Source organism: Pelmatolapia mariae, linkage group LG20 (assembly GCF_036321145.2).
Source record: "Pelmatolapia mariae isolate MD_Pm_ZW linkage group LG20, Pm_UMD_F_2, whole genome shotgun sequence".
NCBI lineage: Eukaryota > Metazoa > Chordata > Actinopteri > Cichliformes > Cichlidae > Pelmatolapia > Pelmatolapia mariae.
The window spans coordinates 14940716-14956632 of record NC_086244.1 but is presented as its reverse complement, the minus strand read 5'-3'; the positions used below and the strand labels follow the sequence as shown (position 1 = coordinate 14956632).

At 37.4% G+C, this 15917-nt stretch overlaps 2 protein-coding genes across 2 annotated transcripts; both read right to left on the bottom strand.

Moving 5' to 3' along the window:
* Positions 1-5761: 5761 nt before the first annotated feature.
* LOC134619200 (GTPase IMAP family member 7-like) lies at positions 5762-6518 on the bottom strand. Its single transcript, XM_063464973.1, has 2 exons — positions 6491-6518; positions 5762-6357 (listed from the first exon to the last, which is right to left on the bottom strand). Exons 1-2 carry the CDS (start codon positions 6516-6518, stop codon positions 5762-5764), a joined length of 624 nt encoding a protein of 207 aa, XP_063321043.1.
* A 7573-nt stretch (positions 6519-14091) lies between these two features.
* Positions 14092-14987, bottom strand: LOC134619199 (GTPase IMAP family member 9-like). Its single transcript, XM_063464970.1, has 2 exons — positions 14960-14987; positions 14092-14828 (listed from the first exon to the last, which is right to left on the bottom strand). Exons 1-2 carry the CDS (start codon positions 14985-14987, stop codon positions 14092-14094), a joined length of 765 nt encoding a protein of 254 aa, XP_063321040.1.
* Positions 14988-15917: the final 930 nt, after the last annotated feature.

Here is a 15917-nt window from a genome sequence, read left to right as displayed (position 1 = left end):
CTTTATTCTTATCTTGTTAGCTAATGAACAGAAACCCAGCTCTCCACTGTTTTAATCTAAAGCAGCTCCTGCACTCCGCCCACTGGGTGGAACTAACCTCTCAGTCTATAATACCAGGAGTGCATCTGACACATTTCAAAGCTGATTCAGATTCTGGTGAAATCTGCACACTGTTTATTATTAAGCAGCTGACAAGATGAATTTTTCAAAGACTCAGGGTAAGTAACTCTGTCATACTTTATTCCATCAAAATTTATAAATCTTCTACAGCTTCAATATATCTGTAAAGACAGCAGATTGTTTAATATATTCAACATGAACAACTGAAACTCTTCTTAAAATTTCTAAGAAAATCTGAAATTAATAATATGGACAATTTTCTCAACTTCGTGATCAGGACTCCATATTTTGCAATATATCATCTGTATACTTTTTAATTTATTCATTTATTATAATTTTTTTAGACCAGCAGTGCTTGTTTTAGGTGAATCTGTATGTCAATCATCTAATCTCAGTAGGTAGCTGAATATTGTCCTTAAAAGAATCCACAAAGTAAAATGTAGTTGAATTAGAGCTGCTTATTAGTGACAATTACACAGTTTGAAATCATGATGTTATATTTAATTTGTAATTTATGTGATATAGAGCAGTAACAAGACAATCCATGCTTCCTAACAATCAAAGCCAACAAAATATAAAATATCAGCTAATGTAATCTTAGTTTGTTATGTGTTCTTGTGGTCACTCATGGCATTGCAGCTAAAAGTGACTGCCTCTGAAAATTGTACAACAATTTAGCTGGTGTTATTTTAAGTCTTTCAGTCAGTGTGTGCACACTCTGTAATATCATAAAGGCCTTTTTCAGTGAATTTTACATGAAAATTTGTTAAAAGGGTTTTCACAATTTTTAAAATACCTTTTCTTTTTCCTTTAATATTTCGTGTTTTCCCTGTCTGCATGGGTTTTAACATTCTTGTTAGGTAAATTTGTGATTTAAAATTTACCACAGTGTGGATGTTGTCTTAAGAGGTTTTTTGAACCTGCACTTATGAGTTTGGGGACCTATAAAATTTAATATGTTTAGTGAAGAATAACTGCCATTAAGACTATGAACAGGATGAAGGTAATGCTTTATGTTCATTTCATGCCAGTTTCGACCTTGAAATGTCAATCTCACTGCTATTGAATTGGCCTGTAGAAATGTATAATCTTAAAAAATTTAGTTTTCTTGGAGCAGTAAAGATTTTGTCACAATACTGCACAGTGATTCAGAGAGTATTTTTCAGTTATGGACAGGAGTGAAATTTCTCTGTAGTTACAACACAATGTTGTGTTGCCACACACATATACAAAGACTGACTTACAAGGTAAAGCAACACAAGCTACACTATCACACCTGGTACAGCAATAAGCGTTTAGTGCAGGGGTCCCCAATCCAAGTCTACGAGGGCCAGTGTCCCTGCAGGTTTTAGATCTCACCCTGGGTCAACACACCTGAATCACATGATTAGTTCATTACCAGGCCTCTGAAGAACTTCAAGACATGTTGAGAAGGTAATTTATCCATTTAAATCAGCTGTGATGGATCAAGGACACATCTAAAACCTGCAGGGACACCGGCCCTCATGGACTGGGATTGGGGACCCCTGCTTTAGTGCATACTTTGGACAAAACAGTTGTTTCCTTTATAAGATAGAGAGACATGCTGCAAGGCAGCCAGCCTGTTGGAGAATAATAGTGCAATCAAAAACAGATTGTTTCTGAAAGTTATTATTGCTTTTGCTTCCACAGAAAATCCTGGCAAGTTTACTATCGCTTTGTTTGGAGAAAAGCCTGATTTCATGAGCAAGATCGAAAGTATAATCCTCCAAGGTCATGGTACTTTTGGGAAGCCTTCACCTTACTGTGAATTGAAAGAAGATAATTCATTCAGGATCATCAGTGCTCCTAAATTCTTTGATGATGAATGTATGAATCCAGACCAGAAGATTATTGACTTCATGGCACTTTCATATCCTGGCCCTCATTTGTTCATACTGGCAATAGAGTCAGAAAGCACATCTAAAGAAAAAGTGGGGAATCAAATCATTGCATTTAAAGATATCTTTGAAGAAAATGTCACAGAAAATTTAGTTGTCATCTTAGAAAAACAAGAAAACCATGATTTACTCAGTTATGTAGATGAAGTGTTCAATGTCAAGTCGGTTATTCTGAAAAAAATGGTTTCAGTATTTATGAACTGGTCTTCAAACCATCAGTCATTTCAGTTTGACTACAAAAACTACAGCCACAAAATTGTACAAAGAAGGAAACATGAGTTGGAACGCAAAAGGTAAAAAAAAATTTTCCATACTCTAATTTTGAGATAAGCTGGTATTTATATTTTTCTGTACAGTCATAGTGATTACTGTTATCTTTTCAGAAATGACTTCCATTGTTACAATGACCTTCGGAGAACAGGTAAGTATATATTAGAATGCAGATTTTTTTTTTATTTATTTATTTATTAAATATCAGAATAATCTTAGAAAATGCTAAATGATTACCGCTATAATTACGCCATTATAGTTGATTATATTTTTTTTAAATTATTATTAATTTCAGGTAAAAATTTCTGTTTTTTGGCTGGCCAAACCTTTTCAGGCAAAGCTATACTGTAGACATCAAGTGTTTAGTCTCCTCCATCAGCTATTTTCATTTTCTCTATTTGATCTACAATGATATCCTGTGTATCAGGGGGAGAATTGACGATCAGGGCTCTTTGTGTGTTAAAAGCCTTGCAGGTACACTAATTCTATGTTGTATCCACAGTGTCAGTAGCTAGCTATCCAAATCATACTCCTTAAATATTATCATATCATATCATATCAGCTTTTTCTCTCTTCACTCTTCAGTCTGGCTCATTCTGCCCGCTTCAGCTTCATCCCTATCTGGTCCACTGAGTTTTACATTTGATCAGTTATCATCCACTGCTTCGTTTTCCCTTTTTTCCTACTAATCTTGGCAGAAGGTCATCACAACATCAAGAACAGTTTCTTGTTCATTCAGACGCAGGTTCATCCAAACATGCTCCCGTCCTGTCATCACAATGGACCGACTCTACGTTGATGAACAGCTCTACCGTGACCCCAGCACCACTCCCTGGTTGTATTGATGCCACTCCATATAAGAATCCCTCTCCCTCTCCTTCTGTTAACTTTCTCCCCAACTTTGCTGTCTTTCTTATGTTCCTTTTCCATTCCCTGGTCTTGTCTACTGTTACTGTAATAACTCCAAATAAAAAATCCTAAATAAAAATCTAATAAAATATGTCTATCTAGTGGACCATTATAGCAAAAGCCATGGTTTACTTGGCAAAGTAAATCCATTCTGATTGCTACACTGCCTGACAGGTCAGGCAAAAAAAGAGAAAAGTTTCCTTTTAATTCATTTATATATTCATTTTTTGTATGTTTTTCGTAGAACCAGGTGTTTTCATAGTAATCTTAACAGGTTTCAGAAGAGAAGTAATTATGAAAATAGATTATCTATTACTTACCCCATATCCCAGACTCTCAGTGTAAATATTATGAAAGGGTATAAAAATGCATACAGACTATCCATGCGGTATGGAAAGAATTTTTTCTGCACCTGAGCATAATATTAGTATACCTTAGAAGTTATGACACAATAAATGCATCCAGTTAAAAAAACAAAGGTAAAACAATAATTAGATGTCTTACCTTCAAAGTGTACATAATGCCTGATGCCACATACAGGAACAGTTGGGAACTGAGAAATTAACTCAGTTTCTGTTTTGCATCTTCCAGGTGGCAGTGCCCACAGTTCGTTAGATGCTGTGTTTAACATAGTTCTGCTGGGAAGAGGTGGGACTGGAAAGAGCGCTTCAGCAAACACAATCCTGGCTGCAGAGAACTCCCTGCAGCCAATGTTTCCATCCCTGACAATTGGGAATAGCCAGCAGGATTCAACCCCATTTAAATCCTATCCAAGCTCAACACCAGTAACCACCAAGTGTGAGACCAGAATGATGAAGGTTGGGAGTGGAAAACAGATTAGACTGGTTGACACCCCGGACTTCTCTCATGAAAACATATCCATGCAAGAGGCACAGCTGAATGAGTGTAAGTTGTACTGTCAGCCAGGGCAGTGTGTGGTGTTACTTGTGATACAGCTCGGCAGGTTCACAGAGGGCGAGAGAGGAATATTAGAGAACCTGGAGAAACTTCTTGGCTGGAGAATCAGGGAAAAAACAATCGTCCTGTTTACACATGGGGAAAATATTAAATGTAACCTGAACGAGTTCATTGTTACACGAAGTCACCTCAAGGAAATATTGGAAGCTTGTGGCAATCGTTACCATGTATTCAAGAACACCTCCAAAGACTCTAAACAGGTCAAGGAACTCATCAAGAAAGTTGAACAGTTGTTTCCAAATTTGACAGAAAAAGACCCATCTCCACAGTGCTGTTTGTGTTAGCTTTAACTTTGGTTGATGTGCACTGAATGTCCCAAAAAAGTGATCAACTCCAAGCCCGTTCTCACTCATGACGCGTAATATACCAACGATTTGTCAAGTCCCGAGGCGTTCCATGGAAAGGTGATCTTCCACGTTCCTATGCTACGCGCCAAATTGTGGATGAAATTGACTAGAATAATGCTCCCACGGTAACACACGTTCCAGCCGTGTACTACAGCCCTAACCATAACCTTATCCCTAACGTTAACCACCACCTTAATCGTGTTAGTGTTTTCCAAAGCGATTTGCGTAAAATAAATGTACATGCGTAGATTCATTCAAAACAGTTCTCATGTTTCCTCATTTTTCCAAACTCATAATATAGGGATGTGTTGGGTGGCCGAAAGTGCAATATACTGATGATTTGCCACCTGGTGTAAAATGTTATGCTTTGGAAGTGAGAACGTGTTGATAACTCCATGTATCAGTTTGTGGAGAAGGTACAAGTGTAATCCTTTGATGCAGTATGAATTTATTATTGTGTGTATTTATCTTGATAGCTGTTCTGTCATAGTAACGCCAATCAAGTTTAGAAGATTACTTATTACTTATACTTATTTGCCTTTAAATATATATACATATTTTTTTTTTGCAACTTAGGGAAATAAGTATGAATAATCAAAAATGATGAAAAGATAATTAAAGACTTCAGTATAGTTTATAGATAGTCATTGTTCAGTATGTTCAGTATTGAGAGATCAAAACAGGTTGGAAGTGGGTGGGCAATATCTCCAGTTTTTCTTTTTTTTTTTGGTATATCAGAAACTTGGGGTATGTTTAGGAAAGTTAGTTTATAAGTTTTGGTATAGCATAACATGCATAAGGCAAAATGTTGAGTAAAATATAACAATTTCTATACATCCAGTTTATTTGATATCTATTCAAAACAAAATGGAAAATAATGATAATAATAAACTCAACTTCATCCAGCAATTATGTTGTGTCAGTTATTTAAAGTCTTGTTCTAACTAGTATTAACTATAAATGTTTATTACAACATCTTTATTACTGGTAGTTCACATATCAGCTCATGCCCTTTGTTCTGTCCATCTCGGGTGTTGCTCTTCCTTCTATTGGAGCAGGTATGCAGACATGTGGTCTCTGGCTCTCGGGGGTGGGTAATATTGCAGCCTCTCACTGATGGCACTTTATTTATGCTTTGATGGTTACCCCAGTGCTGTCAGCGTTAATCTTGCTAAAATGTCATTAACGCCATAACCGCATTAACGCGGCAAATCTCCGTTAGTGAGTTAGGCTCACCCTGTGCGAGCAGCTGCACGGCGCTAACTGCGCTGACGCGTTGACAAGCTCAGCAATCTGTTCTCTGTTCATGGTGTTAGTGTTGTCAAACACATGATACCTGTTACCACATTTGTTAACTAATTTTCCAATCATGATGTGGCTAGATTTGAAATAATGCTCTATTGTTATGCCCTGTGTAGTCAGTTTGTCACCATGAGTGAACAGCACAATCATGTAGTTTGAGACCTTTGGTCCAAACAGTTTTTCCAGGGTGTCCACACAATTTTGTTCTTCTTTGGTAAACCTACCGATCTGTAGGACCAGCAAGAAGACATGAGAGCCAGGAGTGGTAATCTGCATGGATTTTGCGATGTCTTTCTTTATACTGTCTGCAGTTTTAGATCTGTCTAGAAAGCCAGATGTACAGACCACAGTGATCCTTCTTTCACAGTCTGGAACATTTCCAAACTCACAGGTCTTTGTTGCTGACTCCAAGGTAACACTAGACTTAAAATATGCTTTACCCAGGATGGTGTTGCCAATAGCACTCTTCCCAACACCAGTTTTCCCAATCATCAGAATCCTCATTGGAGGACCTGCAGAAAGAAAGAAAGATGCAGTGTTATAATTACTGTTTGAATGAACATATTTTCAACTGCAATAGAAAGGCAGCTAATAAACACTGACTGTAGTATATAGAAGAACTCTATATAAATGAGCCAACTTTGCCATCAGGGATTGCAGCACTGTTACCCATTTTTGTTCTTGACTATTTGGCAAATGAAGACATTACAGACAGGGGGCTCTGGGAATGATCGTGCACTCTAAGTGTGAAGATGGCGCCTCATCCTCCTCTGAGGACTCTGAGGCTGACACATAGGAGGCGTCAGAGGTATCTGACATTACAGGAAAAAATAAAAATGCATGAAAATAAACGAGTGACATTTATTGTCATGAGTGATGAGTGAGAATGAGCTGGTCCACATTCCTTCAAAAAATGAACGCTGATTTGTGCTGTCAACTGAACGCAGTCTGTCCTATTATTCATTTGTGACTCATCTGTAAAGAACATTAAACTGCATGCAAGATGCCATACATACACTGAGTGACAAGCAGCTCATCGGGATATTTGACATTTTTTGCAGGATGGATTTAACTGTCTCACACTAACTACGAGCTGAAGAGTTCACTGACTCTGTCTTGGGCCACAATTTGGCAAAATCTAACTGCTACGCAGGTGCCACACCTCTCTGTCTCATTAAAACCTGGCACTAGTGATAACTCGCATATTAGATCTTGTCTGGAGGATGAAGAAGCTGGACGACCAAAACCTTTCTCTGCCTCTGAAACTGAAACAATCATAATTAAAGCTTCCTCCTCTGGTACTAGTAAAGCACAGAGTTGTCTTCTAATCTGGGCATCAAAAATGTCTGCAACGAGTCTTCAATCTTTGACTCTGAACTCTTGTTTGATACAGGTGTCATGCAGTCCAGTTTCATTCAGCTTACAAAGCTATCAAAAATCTGCTGATTCCTGTCACAGTCCTAATTAAAAAAGGTCATTCATGCTCTCAATTCTTCTGGACTTGATTGCTATACTGTACTTTGTTCAGGCATAAGTTATTGTAACATACACTAATGCAGTCAATTCAAAATGCTGCTGCCAGGCTTTTAACACTTGGCTAAAAAAGCAACCACATTATACCAGTCCTCACACCTATTCACTGTAAACCTGCTAATTTTAGAATCGATTTAACTGAAACAATTTTACTGCTGGATTTTAAAGCCCTAAAGGTGAGGTTCCTTCCTATGTCTTCAAGCTGCTGACTCTATATGAGCCTTGCTGGCACCTGTGAGCTTCTGTTATGGCCTTGTTGGTGGCCACAAAGGCTTGTATAGTCACTAATGTTGACTCAGCCCAATTAAAATCTCTTCTTAAAATGTTTTTTTATCATTTGGCTTTTTATACCCACTAATGCCTTTGTTTAACTTTTTCTATTTACAATTCGGGAGAGCAAATGTGTTATTTATTCTTTCGGGGCGGTTTTGTTTCATTGAATTTGGATTTGCTTTTAATTCATTTGTACAGTGCTCAAAAAATGAAGGAACACTTTAAAAGCACATTTGATCTCAATGGAAAAACCAATCATGTTGGATATTTATACTGATATGGACTGGGTAACATATTATGAACAAAGGTATGCCACATGATTTGATGTAAACAAAAATGATTGAACTACAGAGGGATGAATTCAAAGACTGTGAAAAATCAAAGTGAAAAAAATGATGCAGCAGGCATTTTATGGCAAATGCCAACTGGGCTCCACGGTGCAGGACACTCACAGGTCGCACTAGAGCAGACCTTCCCAAAGTGTGGGGCCCGCCCCCTAGGGGGGGCGCAGAGCCATTGCAGGGGGGGGGGGGGGCGGCATGAAAAGGAAAAAACAAAACAAAAAAACAATGGTTGGACACTGCTAGCACGGGGCGCCTCCACAAACGCAAATCAGGAGATGAAGCATAGCTGAATATGTTTCCAAACCAACTTCATTCTAAGCCAAAGACTAGAAAATATGGTGAAGCACCCCTTTTGCAGAGGGATTGAAAAATGTATTAATAGCAATGTTGAACATTATTACACAGGAAAAAAAAACAACTACATGTAAAATAATCACACCGTGATGCCTCTGCCTTTCTAAATAGAGGGACAGTAGCTGCGTGTGTGTATGTAAGCGTGTAAAACCTGCAGATAGTCAGATTAACAGTATTTTGTCTCTACCTGCTATTCTGCAATTCATCTCATGTAAACAATAACGTGCACACAGCGTGACGTGAAAAGAGGCACATACCTTTGACGTTGCGTGACGAACTCTGTATTCCTCGTCCACAAGTAAACGCAAAAAGGAGTTTTAAAAAATCTCCGTTTTGGGTGATTCCAAACGCCGTTTACGTGTGGACGAAACAGCTCAGCTGCGTTTTCAAAAATACCAGTGTAGGTGTGGACGTAGCGTAAAAGAGTTAGTAGTTTATTTTCTTACTACCTGTAATTTATTGCAGATTACTTGTATTTGCTTAATTGTTTACTAAATGTTTGAGGTGTGAAATAAACCGCAATGGAGCAAAATATGGTGTGTGTGGTTAGAGGATGTGTGCGTGCGTGCGTGTGCGCATGCGCGCGCGAGGGGGGGGCGCGAACATTTTTCTTGTAAAACAAAGGGGGGCCCTGGTGATCAAATGCTAAACTTGAGTTGGAATCGAGTGTGGGAAATTGTTTGGAGCTGTCTTTATAATACTGGGCATTTTTCATCATATCATTGTAAATACATACATCATCTTGAGTTTGACATTCTTAAAAAAATATAACTAGCTGCTGCAGTGAGTTTCCTGGTTGAAAGGCTCTTACCTGAGAGTCCTGTAACCAAACCAAAATATATTTTACTGTCATTTACTTTAGTGCCGGTTGCCAAACAATGGACAGCTACTAAAATTATACTCCTCATTTTTAAAGAGCCACAGCTTCACCAGGTTTAGTGATTGTGTATCTAAGAAAGAAAGCAATACCAAAAACTTAAAGCAGGAAAAAGCAGATATCACTTTTGAAAGGTACTTTTTAAACTTTTTGTTGTTGTTGTTGTTGTTGTTGTTGTTGTTTAATTATACACTTCATATCATAGCGTCACAAATAAAAAACTGAAAGAATTTTTTGACACTGTCAAAAAAAAAAATTATCTGGATCAAGAGGTGAATGGTATGGAGTGAATTTCCAGGTTCTATTGTTGAGTCTGTGGCAGTTTTTGCAATCATTTTCCCTTTGACTGCTGTAGAAACATGTCCTTTTGTTCTTCATGTGGGGCCACCTCATAAAAGTCATGCAATGTTTGTTTGGTTTTTTTTAAGATAAACAAATCTCGTTGACAGGCAGAACATGAAAAGTACAGCTTGTCAAGATCTGGTGTTGAATGAAAGGGTAGTTGTAATTGTTGGACTGAAAAGTTACATGCTTCTTGTTAGTACTCATACTGGAATGCTTGAACAAAGAACTTGAAGTTAGCAGCCAACACATTATTTACCCTAGTTTTTAAATAGATCTGAACATCATAACTCACAGATTATTGCCCATAAAACAACAGATGTGTCCTTAACCCTGAGCACAAGAATACTGCAGGAGGAATAGTGACTCTTGTGAATTTGGACAGAGGGATGCCTCACCATGGCATAAACTTATTAGACCTTTTGTTGGATGACCTAATGAGTCCTATCGAGTCCTAAAGCAGGACTCATGTTTTAAATTTTGTCCCTCATGGTGTCTTTTTCAGACATTGAGGGAACTGTATTAGAGCCTGTTTGATATCCTACTCTTTAAAAACCTAAAGTTAAAAGGATTCTGGGGTTCTGTAAAAATGTAACAACCAGGGGTCCTGACAAAGCATTACTCTGTGACAAGTTGCAAAGGAGAATTGATTCTTCTGCATGATTCATGTACTAAATATACAAAATGAATATCATGTACTTCTAGAAAATGCAAGAACAGCACAGCAGGATATTTCACAATGGCTCTTCTCCAAGTAAAAAAACACCACATAAAAATAAAAGCGTACATATATAATCATGCAACTATATGTCTGCATTGTCAGAACTAAATATTTGGACCATTTAAACAAGCTTCTCATTTATTCAGATTTTTTTCTGTCCTGATCATTTAAAAAGCTTTTTATAAAAGTCATTTAAAATCACCTTTTTCCAAAAAACATTTGGAACTGACAGAAAACACAATTTGATGAAAACATGAAAACACGATTTTGAATAACAGGAAAAATGCAAAATAAATCTACACCTCTACAAAGACCACCACATACTGAAATAATGACAAAGGACTGTTTAAGAAAAGAGGAATCATATAAAAAATGATCATTTGAGACTTTTCATCATAAGGTAAAATAATGGAACAAAGATTTGGGGAATGCTATCACAGGAGAGGATTCAAAATAGTTCTTCTGACTCATAGACTCACACATTAAGCCTAGTGCAAATCTAAAAAAACAAACAAAAAAAAAATCTTCAAATGAAGAACTCCATTCAAGTTGTCTTTTACCCTGGGACCAAGATTAGCCTATGTCTAGGAAACGATCTGATCTGCAGAGCTCACTCCTGCAATGTTCATTCTTTAAAGCAAAAATACACCAGAAGAGTATTAATTAAATGTGCACAGGCTACAGGAACACTGTTTGGCAAGATGAAATAAGGAAAGGATAGAGTGATATCAGAAGAAAGAAACGTCATTAGACCCTACAAAATGATGCTGAGTTTGTTTTTTAAGCCACAATTAACAGAACTACAGCAAAGGAAAAAGAAGTGTCACACCATATAAAACAAATGCTGTCAAGCCTTCCACTAGAAAGAATAAAAACTATATATAAAAACAGAACAAAAACTGTGTTTTATGTGGTCTTTTTGATGTTGTGACTGATATGATTCTATCAGAAAGTTGTTTGTCTGGAGTGAACTTTTGATTTTGATGAGGTTGACTGTGGTTTGTTTAATGTGAGGAGTAGATTTTTATTTGGTACATTTTCTTTTTCATTATTTTTTAAAATTAATAAATATTGTGTTTTCTGTGGATAAACTGGCATTAATTTATCAATAATAGCATGCAAAGAAAACTAAACTTTAGTAAATATACTTGGACATTGAGCACCATTGCAGATACTGGAGCTTATGTCAAGCATCAGCAAAAACACAATCTAAACTCTTTTTTACCGGATGAAATATTCACATCATACTGCTTGGCTTACATTGTTTGCTTTCAAGTCATTGTTGTTGTACCTTTTTTATTTGTTTGTTTACTTTCGGGGGTGGGGGTTATGTAGGCTAGTGGTAGATATGATATCATTGGATGATTTTATTTAAATAACTCACTTGCTTGGATTTATTCAGGAATGTGCAAGCAAGTGAAATGGAAAAAGTAGACATCAATTAAAGCCAAAATGAAAGCAAATCTTCTCAAACACTGTTCCTCAAGTTACTGCCATTTTGTGGCTACAGTTGCCTACTGCCTCTGGAAGCAGGCTTAACTCCGTTCGGATCCTATTGGAATCTGAAGCGGGTCTCAATTTTATTTGTGTCTCAGTGTCCTGGGTCAATAAGGTGAGAGGTCAACAGCTTCTTTAAAAAAAATTATGTCCATTGTAGATAAACCTCTGATTTTTAATGGGGAACTACACAGGCTGCTGCTGAGTATCCATTCTCTGCTTTGGGATCAGTTACCATCAGTTACCCTCTGCATATTGTGTGGAAACAGAGAATTAGCATGTAGACAAACTTCACTGATTTATCATCTTAACAGATAGGTTTTCTCTTGCTAACAACTTGAACAACATGAGTGACATAAGAAACCTTTAGCATGTTGGCAAAGAAAGCCTTGCTCAACAGTGACGTGGCTGTGACATGGCTCCACCAGCACTTTCAGCTTAGCATGTATGAAAAATCTTTTACTGTAGCTGGATGAATGTATGAAATTACTAAACAGCCGTTCACCAACACACCACGTTGAAATTTAGCCATGCCATACTCTGCTCAAACGTTAAAATTCCCCTTTGGAGTTTTAAAATGATTATTTATGTATTTAAATCTACTTTTTAAAATCAAGATGTAGGCTTGTTTTTCCGAGATTATTAAAAGCTGCTTTTTTAGAGCAACATGGTCCTCACGGGACAGCTACTATAGATGATTTCATAGAATATGATTAATTAGTATATGTTAAGCAAAATCTAGATTTCAGAAGGACTTAAACCTTAAACATCTGTAGCAACATTTTACCCAGCATAGGGTTAATGTAACACGATTCATACATGTGATAATAGTGTAATCTTAATTCAGTTAATTCATTATGCCTAAACCATGTGTGTTCACTTTCATTGTGGTTTGGAAAATGAAGATTCAAAGATCAAACATTTTTCTCTAAAGCTTTTTATTCAATCAAAGTTGGGTTTCATGTGCACATAAAATAATAGTGATCAGGAATTTTCCTTATTTGCCTTATAACATTCATTTACATAAAGGATTATTACATAAGCTTAAATATTATGTATATGTACATACATATAGCTCCTCAAAATAACATTAAATAGAATCAGAATCAGAATCAGAATCAGAATCAGAATACTTTATTGATCCCTGGGGGAAATTATTTCTTTGTTACAGTGCTCCATTATACACCAACATTAACAAAACAGACAACATGCTAACTAAGAATAGCACAATATATATATATCTATATATATATACATAAGTCACACAATAATAAATAGCAGGAAAGAAACATAAGTCACACAATAATAAATAGCTGGAAAAGAACCGTGTAGTTGTAGCAGTAACCAGTATGTTAAGCAGATGCATTATACAGGGAGATGGCCACAGGCAGGAATGATTTCCTGTGACGTTCAGTGGTGCTTTTCGGTACTCTCAGTCTCTCACTGAACGTGCTCCTGTGACTGACCAGCATGTCATGGAGTGGGTGGGAGGTGTTATCCAACATTGTCTTTATTTTGGACAGCATCCGCCTCTCCGACACCACCTTGAGGGAGTCCAGCTCCATCCCAACAACATTACTGGCCTTACGGATCAGTTTATCGAGTCTGTTGGCATCTGCGACCCTCAGCCTGCTCCCCCAGCATGCAACAGCATAGAGGATCACACTGGCCACAACAGACTCGTAGAAAATCCTCAGCATTTTGTGGCAGATGTTGAAGGACCTCAGTCGCCTCAAAAAATAGAGACGACTCTGGCCCTTCCTGTAGAGTGCTTTAGTGTTTTTAGCCCAGTCCAGTTTATTGTCAATGTGGACTCCAAGGTATTTATAATCCTCCACAATGTCAACACTGACCCCCTGGATTGAAACAGGGGTCAAGTGTTTCCTTGTCTTCCTGAAGTCCACGATCAGTTCTTTGGTCTTTGCCACGTTGAGCTGCAGATGATTCTGCTCACACCACGTGACAAAGGAGTCGACCACAGCCCGGTACTCCGTCTCATCATCCCTGCTGATGCATCCAACCACTGCAGAGTCATCAGAAAACTTCTGAAGATGGCAGGTCTCTGTGCAGTGGCTGAAGTCTGTGGTGTAGAGGGTGAAGAGGAAGGGGGAGAGGACAGTCCCCTGTGGTGCCCCTGTGTTGCTGATTACCTTGTAAATAGCTCCTCAAAATACAACCACAATATTGAAAATAATAATTAATGTCTTATTTAATTCTTGTGATGACCCAATGTAATTACAAAAAACTAAATAAGTGAGGATTATTTAAAGTTCCATGTTTGAGTGTAGGTAGGGTCAGTGTGGCCCTACTCAGCTTCATCCCTTGCCAAGATCTTCTGAAACAAAAGAACTTTTTTCCTGACATTAGACATGAAGGGTACATTGTTAGTCAGCTGTTGTTCTGTTTCTTTTTTCTTGTTTAGCTCCAGAATTCTTGCTGCCTCCTCAAACATTTCATCAGTGTAGTGAGTTTCTTTATTTGATGCCACCATGTCATCAATTTTTTTGATCAGCTCAACAACTTGAGCTCTGTTCTTGATGTTACTGTTGTCTAACACATGATACCTGTTACCACATCTGTTCAGCAACTGTCTAACCTTCTCATGGCCCTTTTTCAGATAATGTTCTATTGTTATGCCCTGTGTAGTCAGTTTGTCACCATGAGTGAACACGACAATCATGTAGTTTGAGGCCTTTGGTCCAAACAGTTTTTCCAGGGCATCCACACAGTTTTGCTCTTCTTTGGTAAACCTACCAATCTGTAGGACCAGCAGGAAGACATGAGGGCCCGGAGTAGTAATCTGAATACATTTTGCGATTTCTTTTTTTATACTGTCTGCAGTTTTAGACGTGTCCAGAAGACCGGGTGTGTCGACCACAGTGATCCTTCTTGCACAGTTGGGAATATTTTCAAACTCACAGGTCTGCGTCACTGACTCTGAGCTCACATTAGATTCAAATTGAGGTTTGCCCAGGATGGTGTTGCCAACAGCACTCTTCCCAACACCAGTTTTCCCAATCATCACGATCCTTCGTGAAGGACCTATGGAAAGAAATATTCATTATTACTGTTTAAATAAATATATTTTGAGCTGCAATAAAAATGAAACAAGTGGCACCTAAAACACTGACTGCAGTATTAAGAGGAAATATAAATAAAGAAACCAACTTTACCATCAGGGATTGCAGCACCGTTGCCCATCCTAATTCTTCTCTTTTTGGCTAATGAACAGAAACTCAGTTCTCCACTCTTTTTATGCAAAGAAGCTCCCTGGACTCTCCCCAGTGGGTGGAGCTAACCTCTCAGCCTATATCACCAGGAATGTATCTGATACATTTCAAAGCTGATTCTGTTTCTGGTGAAACCTGCACACTGTTCGTTATTAATCAACTAACAAAATGAATTCTTCTAAATCTCAGCGTGAGTAACTCTAACTTATTTTGTTCCATCATATTTATAAATGCATGAACAACTGAGTCTTCTTAAAATCCTTTATTCTGAAACTCTGATTTTGATCATATGAAAAGTTTTCTTAACTTTAGGGTCAGGACTCTGTATGCAGCAATAAAGCATTTGCAATTTGTACAGTTTTCTTTCATTTATTTATTTTCAGTTGAGATAAAAAGTGTTGCCTGTGTGATTATCAGTTAATCTCAGTAGCTAGTTGCTTTTTTGGTAGTTGCTCCTCACAAGAATCTAGCTGAACTAGCTAACTAGTTGAGTTGAACAGTGACAATGTTTGAAGTCATGATTCATATTTTAATTCATTTTAATTATAATTTGTGGCAAAAATAAGAGAAGTGATGGTACGAAAAGATTCATTATTCTTACCAACTAAAAATGTATATAATCATAGACCAAGGGGTACCATGACTAATGTAGCTGTGTTGGAAGAAAAAGTATTTAAATCATAGTATTTTATAAAAAAAAAAAAAAATTCTGAGCTGACTTTAATGTTTTTTTCGCATCATGTGGTCACCATCAGTATTGTTAAATACTGTCTATCCTCATTGCCAGGTTCAATCTTGAAAACATCAGTCTTATTAACCCTCTAGTAGACCTTGAACTAGAATTACACCTGCCCAGAATCTAATAAAGCAGATTATTTTTTAAAGACAGAGACTAATAAAT